This window comes from Brassica napus, chromosome C5, assembly GCF_020379485.1.
Source record: "Brassica napus cultivar Da-Ae chromosome C5, Da-Ae, whole genome shotgun sequence".
Lineage (NCBI taxonomy): Eukaryota > Viridiplantae > Streptophyta > Magnoliopsida > Brassicales > Brassicaceae > Brassica > Brassica napus.
This window is the reverse complement of record NC_063448.1, coordinates 45,381,354-45,396,136: the sequence shown is the minus strand read 5'-3', so window position 1 is coordinate 45,396,136 and position 14,783 is coordinate 45,381,354. Positions and strand designations below refer to the sequence as shown.

At 33.4% G+C, this 14,783-nt stretch overlaps 1 protein-coding gene across 1 annotated transcript; it reads left to right on the top strand.

Moving 5' to 3' along the window:
• Window positions 1-12,418: 12,418 nt before the first annotated feature.
• On the top strand, window positions 12,419-13,892 carry LOC106353506 (putative F-box protein At2g02030). Its single transcript, XM_048758418.1, has one exon. The coding sequence runs from the start codon at window positions 12,514-12,516 to the stop codon at window positions 13,792-13,794; it is 1,281 nt and encodes a 426-aa protein (XP_048614375.1). The 5' UTR covers window positions 12,419-12,513; the 3' UTR covers window positions 13,795-13,892.
• Window positions 13,893-14,783: the final 891 nt, after the last annotated feature.

The window sequence follows — 14,783 nt, the reverse complement described above, 5'->3', positions numbered from 1 at the left end:
TTGGTTAGATACTTGACTCCCAAGCTTTATATCTATGTTTTACTTTTGGATTTAAACTCCAGTTAAGAATTCTGGTTTTGTCTTAAGCTCAGAACCATACAAGCAGATGAAGGGAGAGAAGTCAATAGCATTCGTGTGTAGAGTATAAAAGACCAATTGTAGAGGGTACGCCTGGGCATTTTAACCTGGACCCGAATACCCGAACCGGAACCGACCCAAAAATACCTGACCCGGAACCAAACCGAAAATTTACAAGTACCTTTTGGGTCTAAAATTTTTTTACCCGAAAGAACCGGAACCGAAAAGGAACCAATCCGAATAGACCCGGACCCGAAAATAACCGACCCGAATAGATCCGACCCGATAAGAACCGATTTGTACTCGACTTAAAAACATGTATATCTAAAACTATGATTTTTTGTGTTCTATTTTATATATACTAGGAAACAAACCCGCGCGTTTGCGCGGGCATTCAAATTCTTTATTAAAAATTAAAATTATTAATATTAATGAAATGTATATACTTATAATTATATTTATTTTTTATTTAATATTAATGGAATGTATAACAATTATGTTTATTTTATTTAATATTTTTGTATCATTTAAATAGCTGATACATTAGTTAAAATAACAAAATATAATAACTTAAGAATGAGAATTTAAATGTATGTAACAAAATAACAAATAATTAACCTTGACTGTTCAATTTAGAGGAAAATAGATTTACATAGTTATTAAACTATCATAATACATGTTTTTTAACAAACCTGTTTACTTAAATAATATACAAGTATATAAAAATGAAAGTAACAGTTCTAAAAGAATTTGAACATTTGCCAAAAAAGACAGAAAATATCATACATGGTGTTGAAAACTTAATCTTCAATCAAAAATTTGTTTGCACTTACACAAACAATAAATGAAATTTAAAACATGTAATAAAATATCTTTTTTTTCAAAACTAAGATACAAATAATACATATAAAGGTTTTTACTCTTTTTCGGTCAAAATGCATATAAAGGTTGTAATGTAAGTATGTAACTAATGGCGTTATTTGAGATTCTCATTAGTTCTTTTGCATGTCTCAAAATACAATTTGCAAAAAAAGACAGATTGTTGAGAAGATAATATAATCCAGTCTCTGTTTTTACTTTTGGATTTTGAAACAAAAATCATCATCTCATCAAATAACTTCTAGATGAATATAATCAATTAACATAAAACAAATCTGATTGACAATTAAAGTGTTCTAAAGGAGTTGCAAAACATTTATTGAACTTTTAGTAATGATAGAGTTTGACTTATAACACTCATGTTTTCATCCTATAAGATAGTTTGGTTAACCAATAAAAATTTGATTTAAAATATTTAACTGAGAGAAACTAAGGTGATATTATTAGAGTATAATCATTATTCCTAAACATGTATTTTATACTTAGTATAATTAAATTCGATTTACTATGAATTTGATAGTTGTTTTTGTTTACAAGGCTTACTACAAACTGTAGTATCATACCTACAATCAGTCAATCACCAACACAAAACACAGTGGATAATACTCATAGTTCGAATGGTAACATACGAAACACCTACAGAACAATTGCAGTTTGGTCTTAATAATAACAAACACATATAAATACATATATAGATTCTTGTTATTATTAATTATCCCATAATTCGAAGTTATGAGCTAGAATTGAAGTCTTAAGACATAAATAAAATAAAATAATTTATCCGTAAAATACAAAAAAATAAATATTGTCCGAAGACGTTTTTATCATATAAATATTTAAATTATGATTAGTAAATTCTAAATTTATATAAAGTCCTGATACAAATAAAATAAAATTCTTCATCAGCTTTAAAATGATCTATCTTATAGAAAATAAATTTTTAAAGATACCTTTTTATTTTAATATATTTTTATTAGATAACAAAGGTAAATTGTAAATTTCAAAAAATATAATAATATATTTATTATTGAACAAAAAAAAAAAATTTATTAAATTTTTATTGGTTAAATTTTTGGAAAAGGTTAAATATAAAATAATATATTTTTAATCATATTTTTAATATATTTTATTAACATGTGTGAAAACTGTAAATATGGATCATTTCCAAATGGATGAAACAAAGGATAAGAATACATTTTTGTCTAGAATTTCCTTTGTGTTAGTTACATGAACGGATAGTTATAAACTTTTAAAATATCAGTATATACCGTACAATGGAGAGTAGCTTTCCACAATCTTCTATGCTGGCAAATGCTCTTATGTTCTTTAACAATGCGATTCACTATTTGAATAGGATTCGTTAACGATTATATATTTAAGCTATCTTAAACAATGTAGAACCCAAACCAGAGTAAAATTAAATCATATGTAAAGAAATCAACCGGACAACATCTGAAAAATAGCAAAACTCGATTAGCTCAATTCGTTGCTTCCCAAACAAAAGCTCTTCAGATTTTCATCACAATTTACCACATTCTTGTTAGTAGGATTCTTAAAAAAAACAATCAGTCAGTAATACGAACGTTCTTAGCCAATAACTAAATGATCACTTGTTCCAATTCGATTTTTTGTCTTTATATACAACCATACACGCATTTGATGTACATTTTCTCTTTTTGTTACAAGACAGTGGTTCAAAGGAAGAATGATGGGTGCAACTGGATTACAAGTTTTTGGAATGAAATTGTTTGGAATGACTTATTCCTATAGATTCCAATTTTTTAACCATTTGAATGGAACAAAAAACAAATCTCATTCCAATGATTCATTTTGGAATGTCTGGAAAAAAATGGAATGTAGTTATAAAACATTCAGGATTAAAAAAGCTCATGAATAAGTGGAATGAGTGGAATTGAATTCAATTTTTTTTATTCCATAACTTCCTTTATTCCATTCATCTACGTTCTATTTTTTTTTAATTCCATTCATTCATGATATTTCTTAAATTGGTAACCAGTTACAACCGATATATTTGTGAACTTTGTGCATATGGAACACAGAAGACTCTTGCAGTTTTATAGAATTTATGAATTAATTTAAAAAAATGATTTGTCTATTTTTTCATTATGTGATGGTAACATGTTCAATCCATTCATTTTTCTACGCCGTGAAGACGCCAACAACATTAATATGCAATTATCTCAAAAATCTATTTATCACACACATAACAATAATAGTATTTTCAGATTTACATTTTAGCTATTAATTCACATTTTAGTTACATTTTATCACGCAGTGTCAAGAAACAAACGTCTTTCGTCGTTCACATGGATCAATATCTCCCGGTGTGGGTTACAGAGTCAATATGAGTCTGTAATGTTGTCGACAAAAAAAAAATTTAAATAAGGATAAGAGTGTCTTATTACACATAATAAAGTGTAGTTTTCAAAAAAGCCAAAAAAAAAGAAATGTATTTTTCAAAATTTAAATCAAAAATATATTTATCACAATTTTTTTTAATAAATTTTGACTTTTGTCAAGTATTAGATAACACAAAATCTATTTTTATGATAAGACAACTAAAGTTTCTCTTTTATCAAAACTAAGATACAAATAGAATTTCTAATGTTTGTATACGACACTTCAAAATTTTCATATGATTATTTAGATTAAACCTTTCTTTCCTTTTCTTTCTTTATTTCATTTTTTATTGTTGTTGCTCTTTTCAATGCCCACAACTCTTTATATAGAAACCAAATATTGTATCAATTTACAACTAATAATATTATGCTTAACAAAAATTATTGTTATTTTTACTTTTGGATGTATAAGAAGGAATCTAACTTTCTAACATATTTGGTGATGATGGTGAAATTTTATGGAGATAAGGAATTTGAATTTTTCATATATATTTATTAGATGCAAATGAGATATTGACTCCAGAAGGGTTTCTCCTAGAGGATGTAAAATCTGAACCAAATCCTTCATCTGTAAGTTAATTAGAGATGATGTCAAATCTTTTGTTCTCATTTGTGTTTGCGGTTGGCTGTTGATGGAAAATGCAATCACAAATCAAAGTTGAACATGGAACACAACTTACACGTAGTTTCTCCATTAGCGTCTTTAAGTATTATAGTCACATTTATCTTTCGAATGGTAAAATACAAAGTCAAAAGGCGTGAAAGGAGAGTGGAACTCGCTCACAACACTTCAAATCTAATCTTATTAATATTTTTGCAGTAGTCAAATTGTCTAAAATTTTGAGCTACTATCAAAAAGATAATGGAAACTCCTGGTTTACCGAGTTTTGACTCTCTCTATCTCTCTGTTCTCTCTCACTTAAATATTTCACACAGAGAGAAGAGAAAAAATCAAAAGTTTTTCTTTTGGTCTTCTGATCATTAGATCAGATCTTTACTTCGGCTTTGTCCATTAGCTTTTCCGGTTGCGGATATAAGTTCGGCTTGTCCAATTTTGTTGTGTTTTTAGCTCTTCTTTTGTTCTTCACTCATAATCCTCTTGATCTAAAAATTTGATTTTCATCTCATTAGATAAGCCCAACTCTTGATACTGAGTTGGAATCAACCTTGCGTATGTGAAGAAGCGAAGTATCCATGACGGTCAAGATTAGAGAGTCAGAATAAACTGGTGAGATTCGATGCATGGATATAAGAGTCGGAGCTGCCGTATCGGCTTGCGTTCTGACAAATTTCTGTCTCGGTTCTTATTGAAGCTCTTCGCCGGAATAACTGTAGAGGATAGAGAAGAATATCTTGTTGATTGGGCGGTGACTGAAGGAGAGTGGAGCGAACAAGCAACTCAAGCGAGCCGGATATGGTGAGCTATGTTCGACCGGCGTGAAGTTTCCGGCCTGGGCTGAATGTATTTTAAGTTTAACTTGAATTGCTTGTACTGTTTAGCATGTGGGCTTAATATAAATGGGTTCACAAAAAAAACTCCTGGTCTACGTCGATGATTTTGTTTGGACGCCTCGTGTACCCATCAGTGGCAATCTGCTTACTTGCAATATAACTATAGTTTCATATCTATTGAAAAATATTAGTTAAACACTAATATTAATATAAGACTAGACTTTGATCTATAACTCTGCGCGAGTGTTTAGTTATTTTGTAAGGAATATTATTTACGATTGTGGCCAATTTTTAATACTCTATATTATGGGTGGGTAAATAAAACGAATTCAAAAAACACGTATAGAATCTGACCCAATAAAAATAAATTGAACTGAACTGAATCCAACATAAATATCAAATGGATATAGTTTTATTATATTTTGGATTATGAGTTTTATCTAAACCAAATCTCAATCTGAATAAATATCTTGAAAAACTTAAAAAAAAAAGAATCTCAATAGATACTTGTACCATACCTTAATTTAGTCTCCAATAAGTATCTAAAATACTTTAAAATAATATTAAATATTAAGGCTCCACCTGGTGACAAGTAGTATTGAAGTCGAGTTGCAATATGAGTTGCAATATGAATTACAATTTGACGTAACTTGCAATAAAAATTATGGGATAAAAACTATAACTTTATGTGGTAAATTTTGCAGTAAAAACCATAGTTACCATTTTAATAAAACTGATGACTGGTAATCTTTTTGATATATAAGTTGCAGTATAGCTTTTAATAAAATAAATATAAATGTAAATATAAACATATAATAATGAATTATTCTTATTAATAACAAAAAAAATATTAACCTATTTAAAAATAAAAAAAAAATAAAAAATAAAATAAAAAATATTTTTAATATGTATAAAAATAAATTTTAACAAAAAAATAAGTTGCAATATATATTTATCTAAGAACTGTAATTACTGATGATATTGTTTATCCTATATCAATAACAAAATAATTTATAAATTTCCAATCCAAATAAAATTTACAACTAATAAGATTATGTATAATAATAATGTAAAAATTAATAATTCAAAAATAGGAACAAGAAAGAGAATACAAACATTTGACTAACACAAAATTAACTGAAGTTGTATAATATTGTTAAAAATATTTCCAGAAATAAGAATAGGATATTGCTATGATGGTTTTGGAAATATAAATAATAGTTTATTTACAAACAAAACAAATCCCATAACGTATAACATAAAGCGTTTCGTCCGTGGAGTGTTTAGGATTTTATTATTTTCACTTGTATTTTTGATAGAAACTTTAATTATAACTATAACTCAAATCTTAAAACATAGGATTGGTCATTATGTTGCATTAAGTTTTGATCTAACAATTTTATAAAGAACGTAAATCAAAATTGTAACTCAACCATAACTCAAACTTAAGATCAAAAAAATTAAATTTAATGCATGATTGGTAACATTTTTGAATTATATATGAGTAACACCTTTAACTCAAACTAAATCAATGTTACCACATCTTACCAATCAATGCCTAAAGTATTTATTACATAAATAATTAACACATATACTTAATTTAATATATATATATTGGTATTTGGTCAAAGATTAAAGTTTATATATTTTGACATGTTTATAGTTTCATTAAAGTTATTTTCATCCTATTAAGTATTAATTGGTCTCAAAATAATAAACCTTTAACTATTACTTAACTAAAAAGATACTCTTATTAAAATTAAGTAATGAAATAATTTCATAAATATTATTGAATTCTAGTATTAATTTAATTTTTATTGATATTAAAAAGAAATATTATTATAAATATTATCGTACATAGTAATTAATATTGTTAATAACTTAATATTTTTTGGGGAAATTTACTTTTGCTGTCAACTTGAAGAGGTGAGAAGGCTCTCTACACCCATTCGATCTCATAAAACATATTTGCAAAGGAATTTTGTGGCTTCTTCTCCTCTCTATGGCGTCGAGAATCTTTCTTCACCTTCATGGTACTTTTTCTTCAAACATAAAGGCTCCACCATTCGCACTCTTCTCTCTTGTCCATTTTTTTTACTTGAGTTTCCATACTCAATTTGTTTATTTACAATTGGTTTCTCAGGGCCACAACAATGTCTTCCTAGGGTTTCCCAAGTTTCTTCTCTTACTCGTCTTTCTCCAGGTTATGTTATTTCTCCATAAACTCTTCTTTGAGTTAACTTGTGTACACTTATGAAGTGTCAGTAGAAGGAAACAATGATACCATCGCTCCTTTTGTTAGAAAAATAACAAAGAGAGTGACTTTGGGGGTTAATATGTTTTTTACTCTGCAAATTTCTCACCTTTACTATAGAGGGTTTGCTTGTGTTCTTCCGGATGTCTCTTAGTTCTTGTGGGTTTTCTTATGTTAATCCGGAGGGCTAAAGCAGTAATTAATTGTATTGTGTTGGTGGATGCATGCAGGTGTGTATGTTGTGAGAACGATTGATCTTTTTTTTTTTTTTTTTTTTTGAATTGAATGTTAAATTTAATTCAAAAAGAAAAAACCTTGTTACAACTATGTGTGGCCTTTCTCCTAAGATTTCTATACAAGATTTATAAAATCAAAAAGAAAATCATGCTTCAGCTCATCTACCTCCTCATCTCTTCCCATCCTTCTCAATTCTACCTAGCTCTCACTCCTACTAGGCAGCCAGCTCTCACTCCTACTGGATATCCAGCTCTCACTCCTACTGGTTCTTCCTAATCAAATTTTTAACCTTCAATAGTTTATCCCTTTCTCAAAACTGCAGCTCAAGTCCCCCTCCCATGAAGTATTATCTTGTTGAAAACCAATATTGTAACCCTCCTGCCAGCCTCTTATCCCCCTTCTTTTGAATGATTGAGAATTTATTTCTCATGGTCTTGTCGATCAGCTTTGCAATTAGAGCATATGGAGAAGCAGCCTTCCCGTGTCTTCTTCGGTTTCTCTCTCTCCAAATGCTGTGAACTGCAGTCTGAAATAGATATCTGATAGTAAAGAGGAGCATTTTCTCCTGATCTTCATCAACAATTATCCTCCTAATATCAGACCAGCTCGATGTAAACCGATCCCTTAGCACACCTCTCGCTAGTTTCTCCCATATCTGCTTTGTGTATGAACACTCAAAAAAGAGGTGATCAACTGTTTCCATCGGTACGTGGCAGAAGATACAAGAGGTGTCAACACTTGCGGACCATTGTGTCATTCTACTTCCTGTTGACAGTCGTCCCTCAAAGCGATCCAGACCACAAAAGAGTACTTCGGTGTTGCGTGTTTGAACCACACAGCTTTATGCCAATCGTAGTGTTGATGTTGTTCTCTGATTTGCTGCCAGATTTCTGCAGTAGAGAATTTCTCCTTGAATTTATTATTCCCACTTCTCCAAAGATAGACATCTTTCTCATCTTGTCTCCAATTAACTTTAAACTTCTCTATCTCCTGCTCTACTCTGTTAAGGATCATAAATCGATGATTCTTTCTTCTATGACAACGACAATCCACAACCTTTGCATTCTCTGTTAAACCCATGTCTATACAACCTCCATTACCCAATAAGTCTTTTAAGCATCCAAGAGGAGACCATTTATCATACCAAAAAGAAGCTCTCTCACCATTTCTAACCTCCACCCTATATAGCTCCTTTGCCTTCTCCCTGTACTTCAGAATTTTCCTCCATATCCAAGAGCCCAGTTGCGATGTATCCTTTATAGACCCGAATGAACTCTTTCTGATGAGATACATCTTAATCCAACTGACCCAAAGAGATTTAGCAGCTAGTATTCTCCAAATAAGCTTCAAAATACAAACTACATTCATCTCCTTCAAAGATCTGATACCCAAGCCTCCTTCCTGGTTCGTTCTACACACTTCCTTCCAACTGATTTTTGTTTTCCTGCTGTTCATCTCCACACCAGACCATAAGAAAGCCGAACAGATTCGCTCTATTTCCTGAATGCAACCACTTGGCAACCTGAAAGCTGCCATCCAGAAGTTAACCAAGCTCATGATGACTGAATTTATCAGTTGCAACCTGCATGCGTAAGATAAGAAGCGGCTTGTCCATGATCCGATCCTCTTTCTAATTTTCTCAACTAGCGGAAGAAAATCATTTACTGACATGTTCTTTGTGAGCAATGGCAGTCCTAAGTATCTGACGGGAAGATTTCCAGATGCTAGGGGAAAATGACTTACGATTTCTGCTCTCTTTTGATCTGAGAATCCCGCCATAAACAGGGTAGATTTTTCCAAACTGATCTTCAGGCCATACATTTTATCAAACTTCTCAAAAACTCTCAATATCCCTTCCACAGATCTTCGAGAACCCTCAATGAAAACCATTAAGTCATATGCAAAACAAAGGTGAGTGAGACCAATGTTTTTACACTTCGGATGGAATCCTATCAAGTTTCGGGAGGCTGCTTCATCCAACATCTTTGATAATACATTCATACATATAACGAACAGATATGGAGATAGGGAGCATCCTTGACGCAAACCTCTATTACTCTGAAAATACCCAGCCAGCTCTCCATTAACTTGGACAGAGAAAGAAGCTGTAGATATACAGAGTGAGATCCATTTAATGAACTTCTCAGGGAGACCAAGGGCTTGAAGCGTGTTGAGTAGGAAGCTCCATTGCACAGAGTCAAAAGCTTTTGATATGTCGATCATCATTGCACACCTTGGAAATATGTCCTCTTTATGATAATCTTTCACAATCTCTGTAGCTAACAGCACGTTCTCCATCAACAACCTCTCCTTAATGAACGCAGACTGATTCCAAGAGATACATTTCGGCAAAATACCCTTCAATCTGTTTGCCAGGAGCTTTGATATTATTTTGTATAATACATTGTAGCACGAGATTGGCCTGTAGTCCCTCATGATCTTCGCTTCTGTTGTTTTCGGAATCAGTACCAGTATGGTAGAGTTGAGACCTTTCGGTAAGAACCCCTTAATGAAAAAAGACTGGACAGCAATAGTGACATCATCCCCAATTATCTGCCAAGTTTCTTTGAAGAACTCTGAGGTATACCCATCTGGCCCTGGTGATTTGTGCCCTGGCATCTTGAAAAGAACCTCCTTAATCTCCTCTTTTGTCACCTCCTTCACTAGCTTTCCACAATCAATCTCACTACATTGAAAACCCAACAGCTCTCGCAGTCTCTCCACTGTTACTCCTTCAAAGTCCTCAGGAACAACATTCAAAAATTGTGAGAAGAAACCCTCTGCTTCAACTTTTATCTCCTCATCAGTCTTAGCCAAAGTACCATCAGCTCTCATTACTTCTCGAATACCATTCCGTACTTCTCTAACTTTTATCGCATTGTGAAAGACCCTATTGTTACCATCTCCCACATCAAGCCAATGTAACTTCGATCTTTGCTTGTAAAATTCTTCCTCCAAGTAAGCTAACCGTTGCCATCTTTCATAAGCTGCTGCTTCTTCTCGTATCGCGCTCGCTAGAGGTTGCTCCAAAGTGGCTTTTTGTTTCTCACATAAAGTTTTAAAGGCTTCTCTAGTTTTCTTTGGCAGGTCTCCTAACTTATCTTTGCAAATGGTTTGGATGTATTAAAACAGTGGCTGTTCCAGCCCACACCCCTTTCAGTTGACAGTGTAGAAAACAGAGAACAGTTAACATAAAGCTATGGATTCAAACGAATTGGACAAGATCTTCCTAATAATGTCCCTTTAATGGATACACTACCCAAAGAGGTATATAGATTTTCAATAAGTATTGACATTTAACTTCTTCTTCTTGTTACTCACTATTTTAAACATGATTCTTCTTCAGGTGTTTGAGATTGGATGATGTTAAAGCTGAAAGTCTGTGTTGATATCTGTGATTTCCTACACTTTGGCGCACTTCATGATTGTAAAAGTGTCATGGTATTTGCTGCCGTTGGCTTGCCATGGTATCTACAATCTGGACATTTCAAGCAAAACCCTCCAACACTTGTTCTTCCCTTCTAAACTTGTGCAGATGTCTCTCTCTCTCATTTTCACTTCAAACAGAGTGATCAAAGCAATTTGGGGAAGAAAGGGGCATCTGCCACAAATGGAAGGTGTGTGTGTCTGTGTCTTCAAAAAACCATGAGCACCTCCAAGTTTCTAACTTGTATACTATAAACACATTAGTCAACCCTTTTGGCTACACAATGTTTCTCCCAACACTTTGATCTACTTCACAGAATTGCAATATAGATGACTGAATCTGCTACAAAACCCCACGATGGATATGTACATTAGTATACAAAAGTTACTCATCTCCTACATGCATATTTAACAATGAACATGACAATAACACTATTTAAAACCAAGATTGCAGAAACGAAAAAGTTCCACGAATGTATTACAGAACCTATTACAGTTCCACAAGTTCCGTAATCAACAGTCAAGACAAGAGATTCAAATTCTGAACTTCCAAATCCATACCTTGTCATCCCCACGAAACTCAACCTCGTTCTCAACAGCGGCACAATCTCCGGAGTCTAGAACAAAGACATGGAATACCGTTTGTGAACAACTCGGACACCGAAGTATATAACGCCGGAGTATACATGGATCCCTTTAACTGGAAAAAAGAGAGTATCCGATGTACTCGATAAATCACCGATGCTTCCTAGCCTATCGATAATGTCCGTAATGTTGGCTTCGTTATACATAAATCTGAAAACTTGTACAAATCTCTTCAATATATATTCTTCTGAAAAGATACAACTTTTAAGATGATGACCGTTTCATTGAAACACGTTGAGTGTGAAAAGATATAATTTTTAAAGGGTACGACGGTTCTGCAATTTGTTTTAGGGATGCTTTTGAGGAGGTAGGAAGAAGGCGTCGATAGCTAATGTGAATCATGACATCATACCCTTCATCTTAAACAAAATTCTATCCCTTAGATTATATTTTCAGAGTCATCCTTACCCTTAGATTTTGTTTTTTTTTCTATAATAAAAATATGACATCAGCAGTTTAAAAAAAACAGGTTTGCTATTATATATAGATTATTTTATGATTTAGTTGAAATATCTTTTGTTAACAACATTTGTTATTATTTTTTAACATTTATTAAGTAATATAAAGTTTTAAAATGTAATATTTAGATTTTTAAAATGTTTTATTTTAATTATTAATAGTTTCATTTAAGTTGTTTTGTAAAATTTTAGATATATATGACAAATATTCAACTAAAGTTGATGGAATTGGGTATATCATATCTTTTTCAGATCCTAAATACCCGAACCCGACCCGGACCCGATATGGACCGGAAAATTTATGGATATTTTATGGGTATTTTAATTATAGACCCGAACCGACCCGGACCCGAGAAGAACCGACCCGAACCGACCCGGACCCGAGAAGAACCGAAAATTTCTAAGTACCTATTAGGTCTAAATATTTAGGACCCGAAAAAATCCGGACTCGAAAGGAACCGGCCCAAACCCGATCTGAAGACCCGAACGTCCAGGCGTAGTAGAGGGGTTTAGGTTAGGTATTGTCGGCGGAATGAGTCTTTTTTCTTGTTTAAAAAAAAAGGAAATCGGTGGTAGTTGCCATATAAAAAAAACAAAAATAAAAAGGAAAAAATGAAAATCGAGGGTTGGCTGTATAAATTTTGTAGATTGGGAGTGGAAGAACATGATGGCGTCGATGGTGATTTATCAGAGAAGCTTTCCCATGAAACAAAGAGAAACCAAACGGAGAAGAAAAGGAAGAAGAGAGTGGAAGATTGAGATCCCCAATGATGTCATGGAAGAAATCGTGAAGAGGCTTCCGGTGAGATCGATTATGAGGTTCCAAGCTGTTTCAAAGCACTGGGAATCCATGATTAAGACGAGAGATTTTGGGGCAAGACACATGGCTCATCAGAGAAGCAAAGATCCTAAACTCATGTTTGTCTCTTATGGTCAGTATCATATTCGTTTTGAGCAAAGGGACATGGAGACGACTTCTATTGAGGAGAGCCTCTGTTTGAAAATTGAAGAGATTAAGGGTGCTATCGCGATCTCCGAATGCTGCGATGGCCTTGTCTGCTTCTATGGCTTGACGGATGCAGTGAGAGTGATAAATATGGCCACAGAAACATCGTTGGTACCCCCACTCCCCTTAGCGAAATTTCAGCAGCTCCATAAAGACCATCCAGACCCAGATCTGGAGGTGGAGATGGAGGACGTGACAGATGAAGATGATGATCTACATCCTGTTCCAGTGCCATTCATATTATTTACTAGGTTTGGATTTGGGAAAGACAGGGACACAGGACGATATAAGATAGTGTGGCTCTATAATATATATCCTGCTACCTTGAACAAGAAGAAGAAGACAAGATGCGAGGTTTTCGATTTAGAGGAATGGAGATGGAGATTTGTGACTACCAGACCTCTTGATCATCACCAAATCTTGTCGAATCAGAGGCCATCGTTTGCAAACGGATCATTATACTGGCTTACGGGAGATGAACGAGGATACCCATCAACACAAACCAAACTCATAGTTTTCGATATTCATACAGAGATGTTTCAAGTCACCTCAACACCACCTTTTATTACCCCTGATGCCTCTGGTGACAAAATTGGTTTATGTAATCTTGACGGTCGTCTCTGCATTTCTGAGCTCAAGGGAGATTGTAAGCAAGAGTTTTGGTGGAGGGTTGAAGAATGCAACAAGTGGGAGAGAATCTTCTCAGTTGACTTGAATTCTACTTCCTGTTGGTTTGGTGGTATCACTTCACAGCCTCTCACACCTTTGGCCATTTCCAGGGATAACAATAAAGTCGTCCTCTCGCTTACCTATCAAGGAAGCCTTGTTGACTTTGATCTTGATCCTGACTCGACTGTTTATCATTTGTATTATTCTGGTTGCTATGGCTTAGCTGTTCCTTATTTTCCAAGTTTATCACTAGTTCATGCAACTTTCTAGCTCTCTATTTTTTTTTTCTCTTAAACTATTTATCTTCTTCAGTAACATTAAAATGTGTTTTTATATTCAAAGTATGCAATGAGCACTTCTTATTTATGTTTTGATGACCTAATTATTTATTATCAAGTTATGGATATCATGCTTGCTACGATATCAACAGTACTTATTTACTAGACTTCTTGTGCTGTATTTGCATATTGGGTTAATTAGACTGAAAATTCTATACAAAAAGTCATTTTAGCCTTTGGTAACATGTGACACGTGATCAAAGGAATACTAAGTGATGAATGCTGGATATTAAACATGAGAATAGCCTTCACGTGGAGTTATTAAACATGAGAATATCCTTCAAGCGGAGTGTAGGCGAAAACAAACCATTCTAGTGGAGTATAAGGAGGAACCTCAAAATGTTGAGATGTTAAACATGAGAATAGCCTTCAAGCCATCATCTTTGAGATAATTAATCGCTCTTTTAAGGTTTGCTTGAGATCGTCGTCCCATATACGCTAACTCTAGCATTTTGAGATGGTGAATTTAAATATATATATTAGATAATGATGTATGTATGTATTTAGTTCTGTTATCTTACAGTTTTCTACCATATCTTAGTAAATCCTAGTTGTGTAAATACCACACTATTACTATGTGAATACACACATGGTATCTAGTAAAGAAGTTGTTTTATGGTATCATATCCTAAAGATCTAACCCAATTGTTTCTCCTCTCTTAGAGCTCATATCCCCTTCTTTCTCACATTAACTCCGAGATAACTCGAGATAAAGACTAAACCAAACTGGTTACTCCGCCATGGTCCTTGTGTTGTCCCACGAGGTTTAAAACTATCTGATGTTCTTCGAAGAAGCATCTTTTTTTGTCAGTAAAATCTCATTTTCTTGAAAGGGGACGGGGGGGGGGGGGGGGGGGGGGGGGGGGGGGTGTGCAATTGCTCAGCATAGTTTATGCTCAGAATTATGAAAAATGTGTAATC

Excerpts from the sequence above, each read along its gene's own strand:
- LOC106353506 (XM_048758418.1), top strand. The coding sequence starts at position 12,514 with ATGATGGCGTCGATGGTGATTTATCAGAGAAGCTTTCCCATGAAACAA.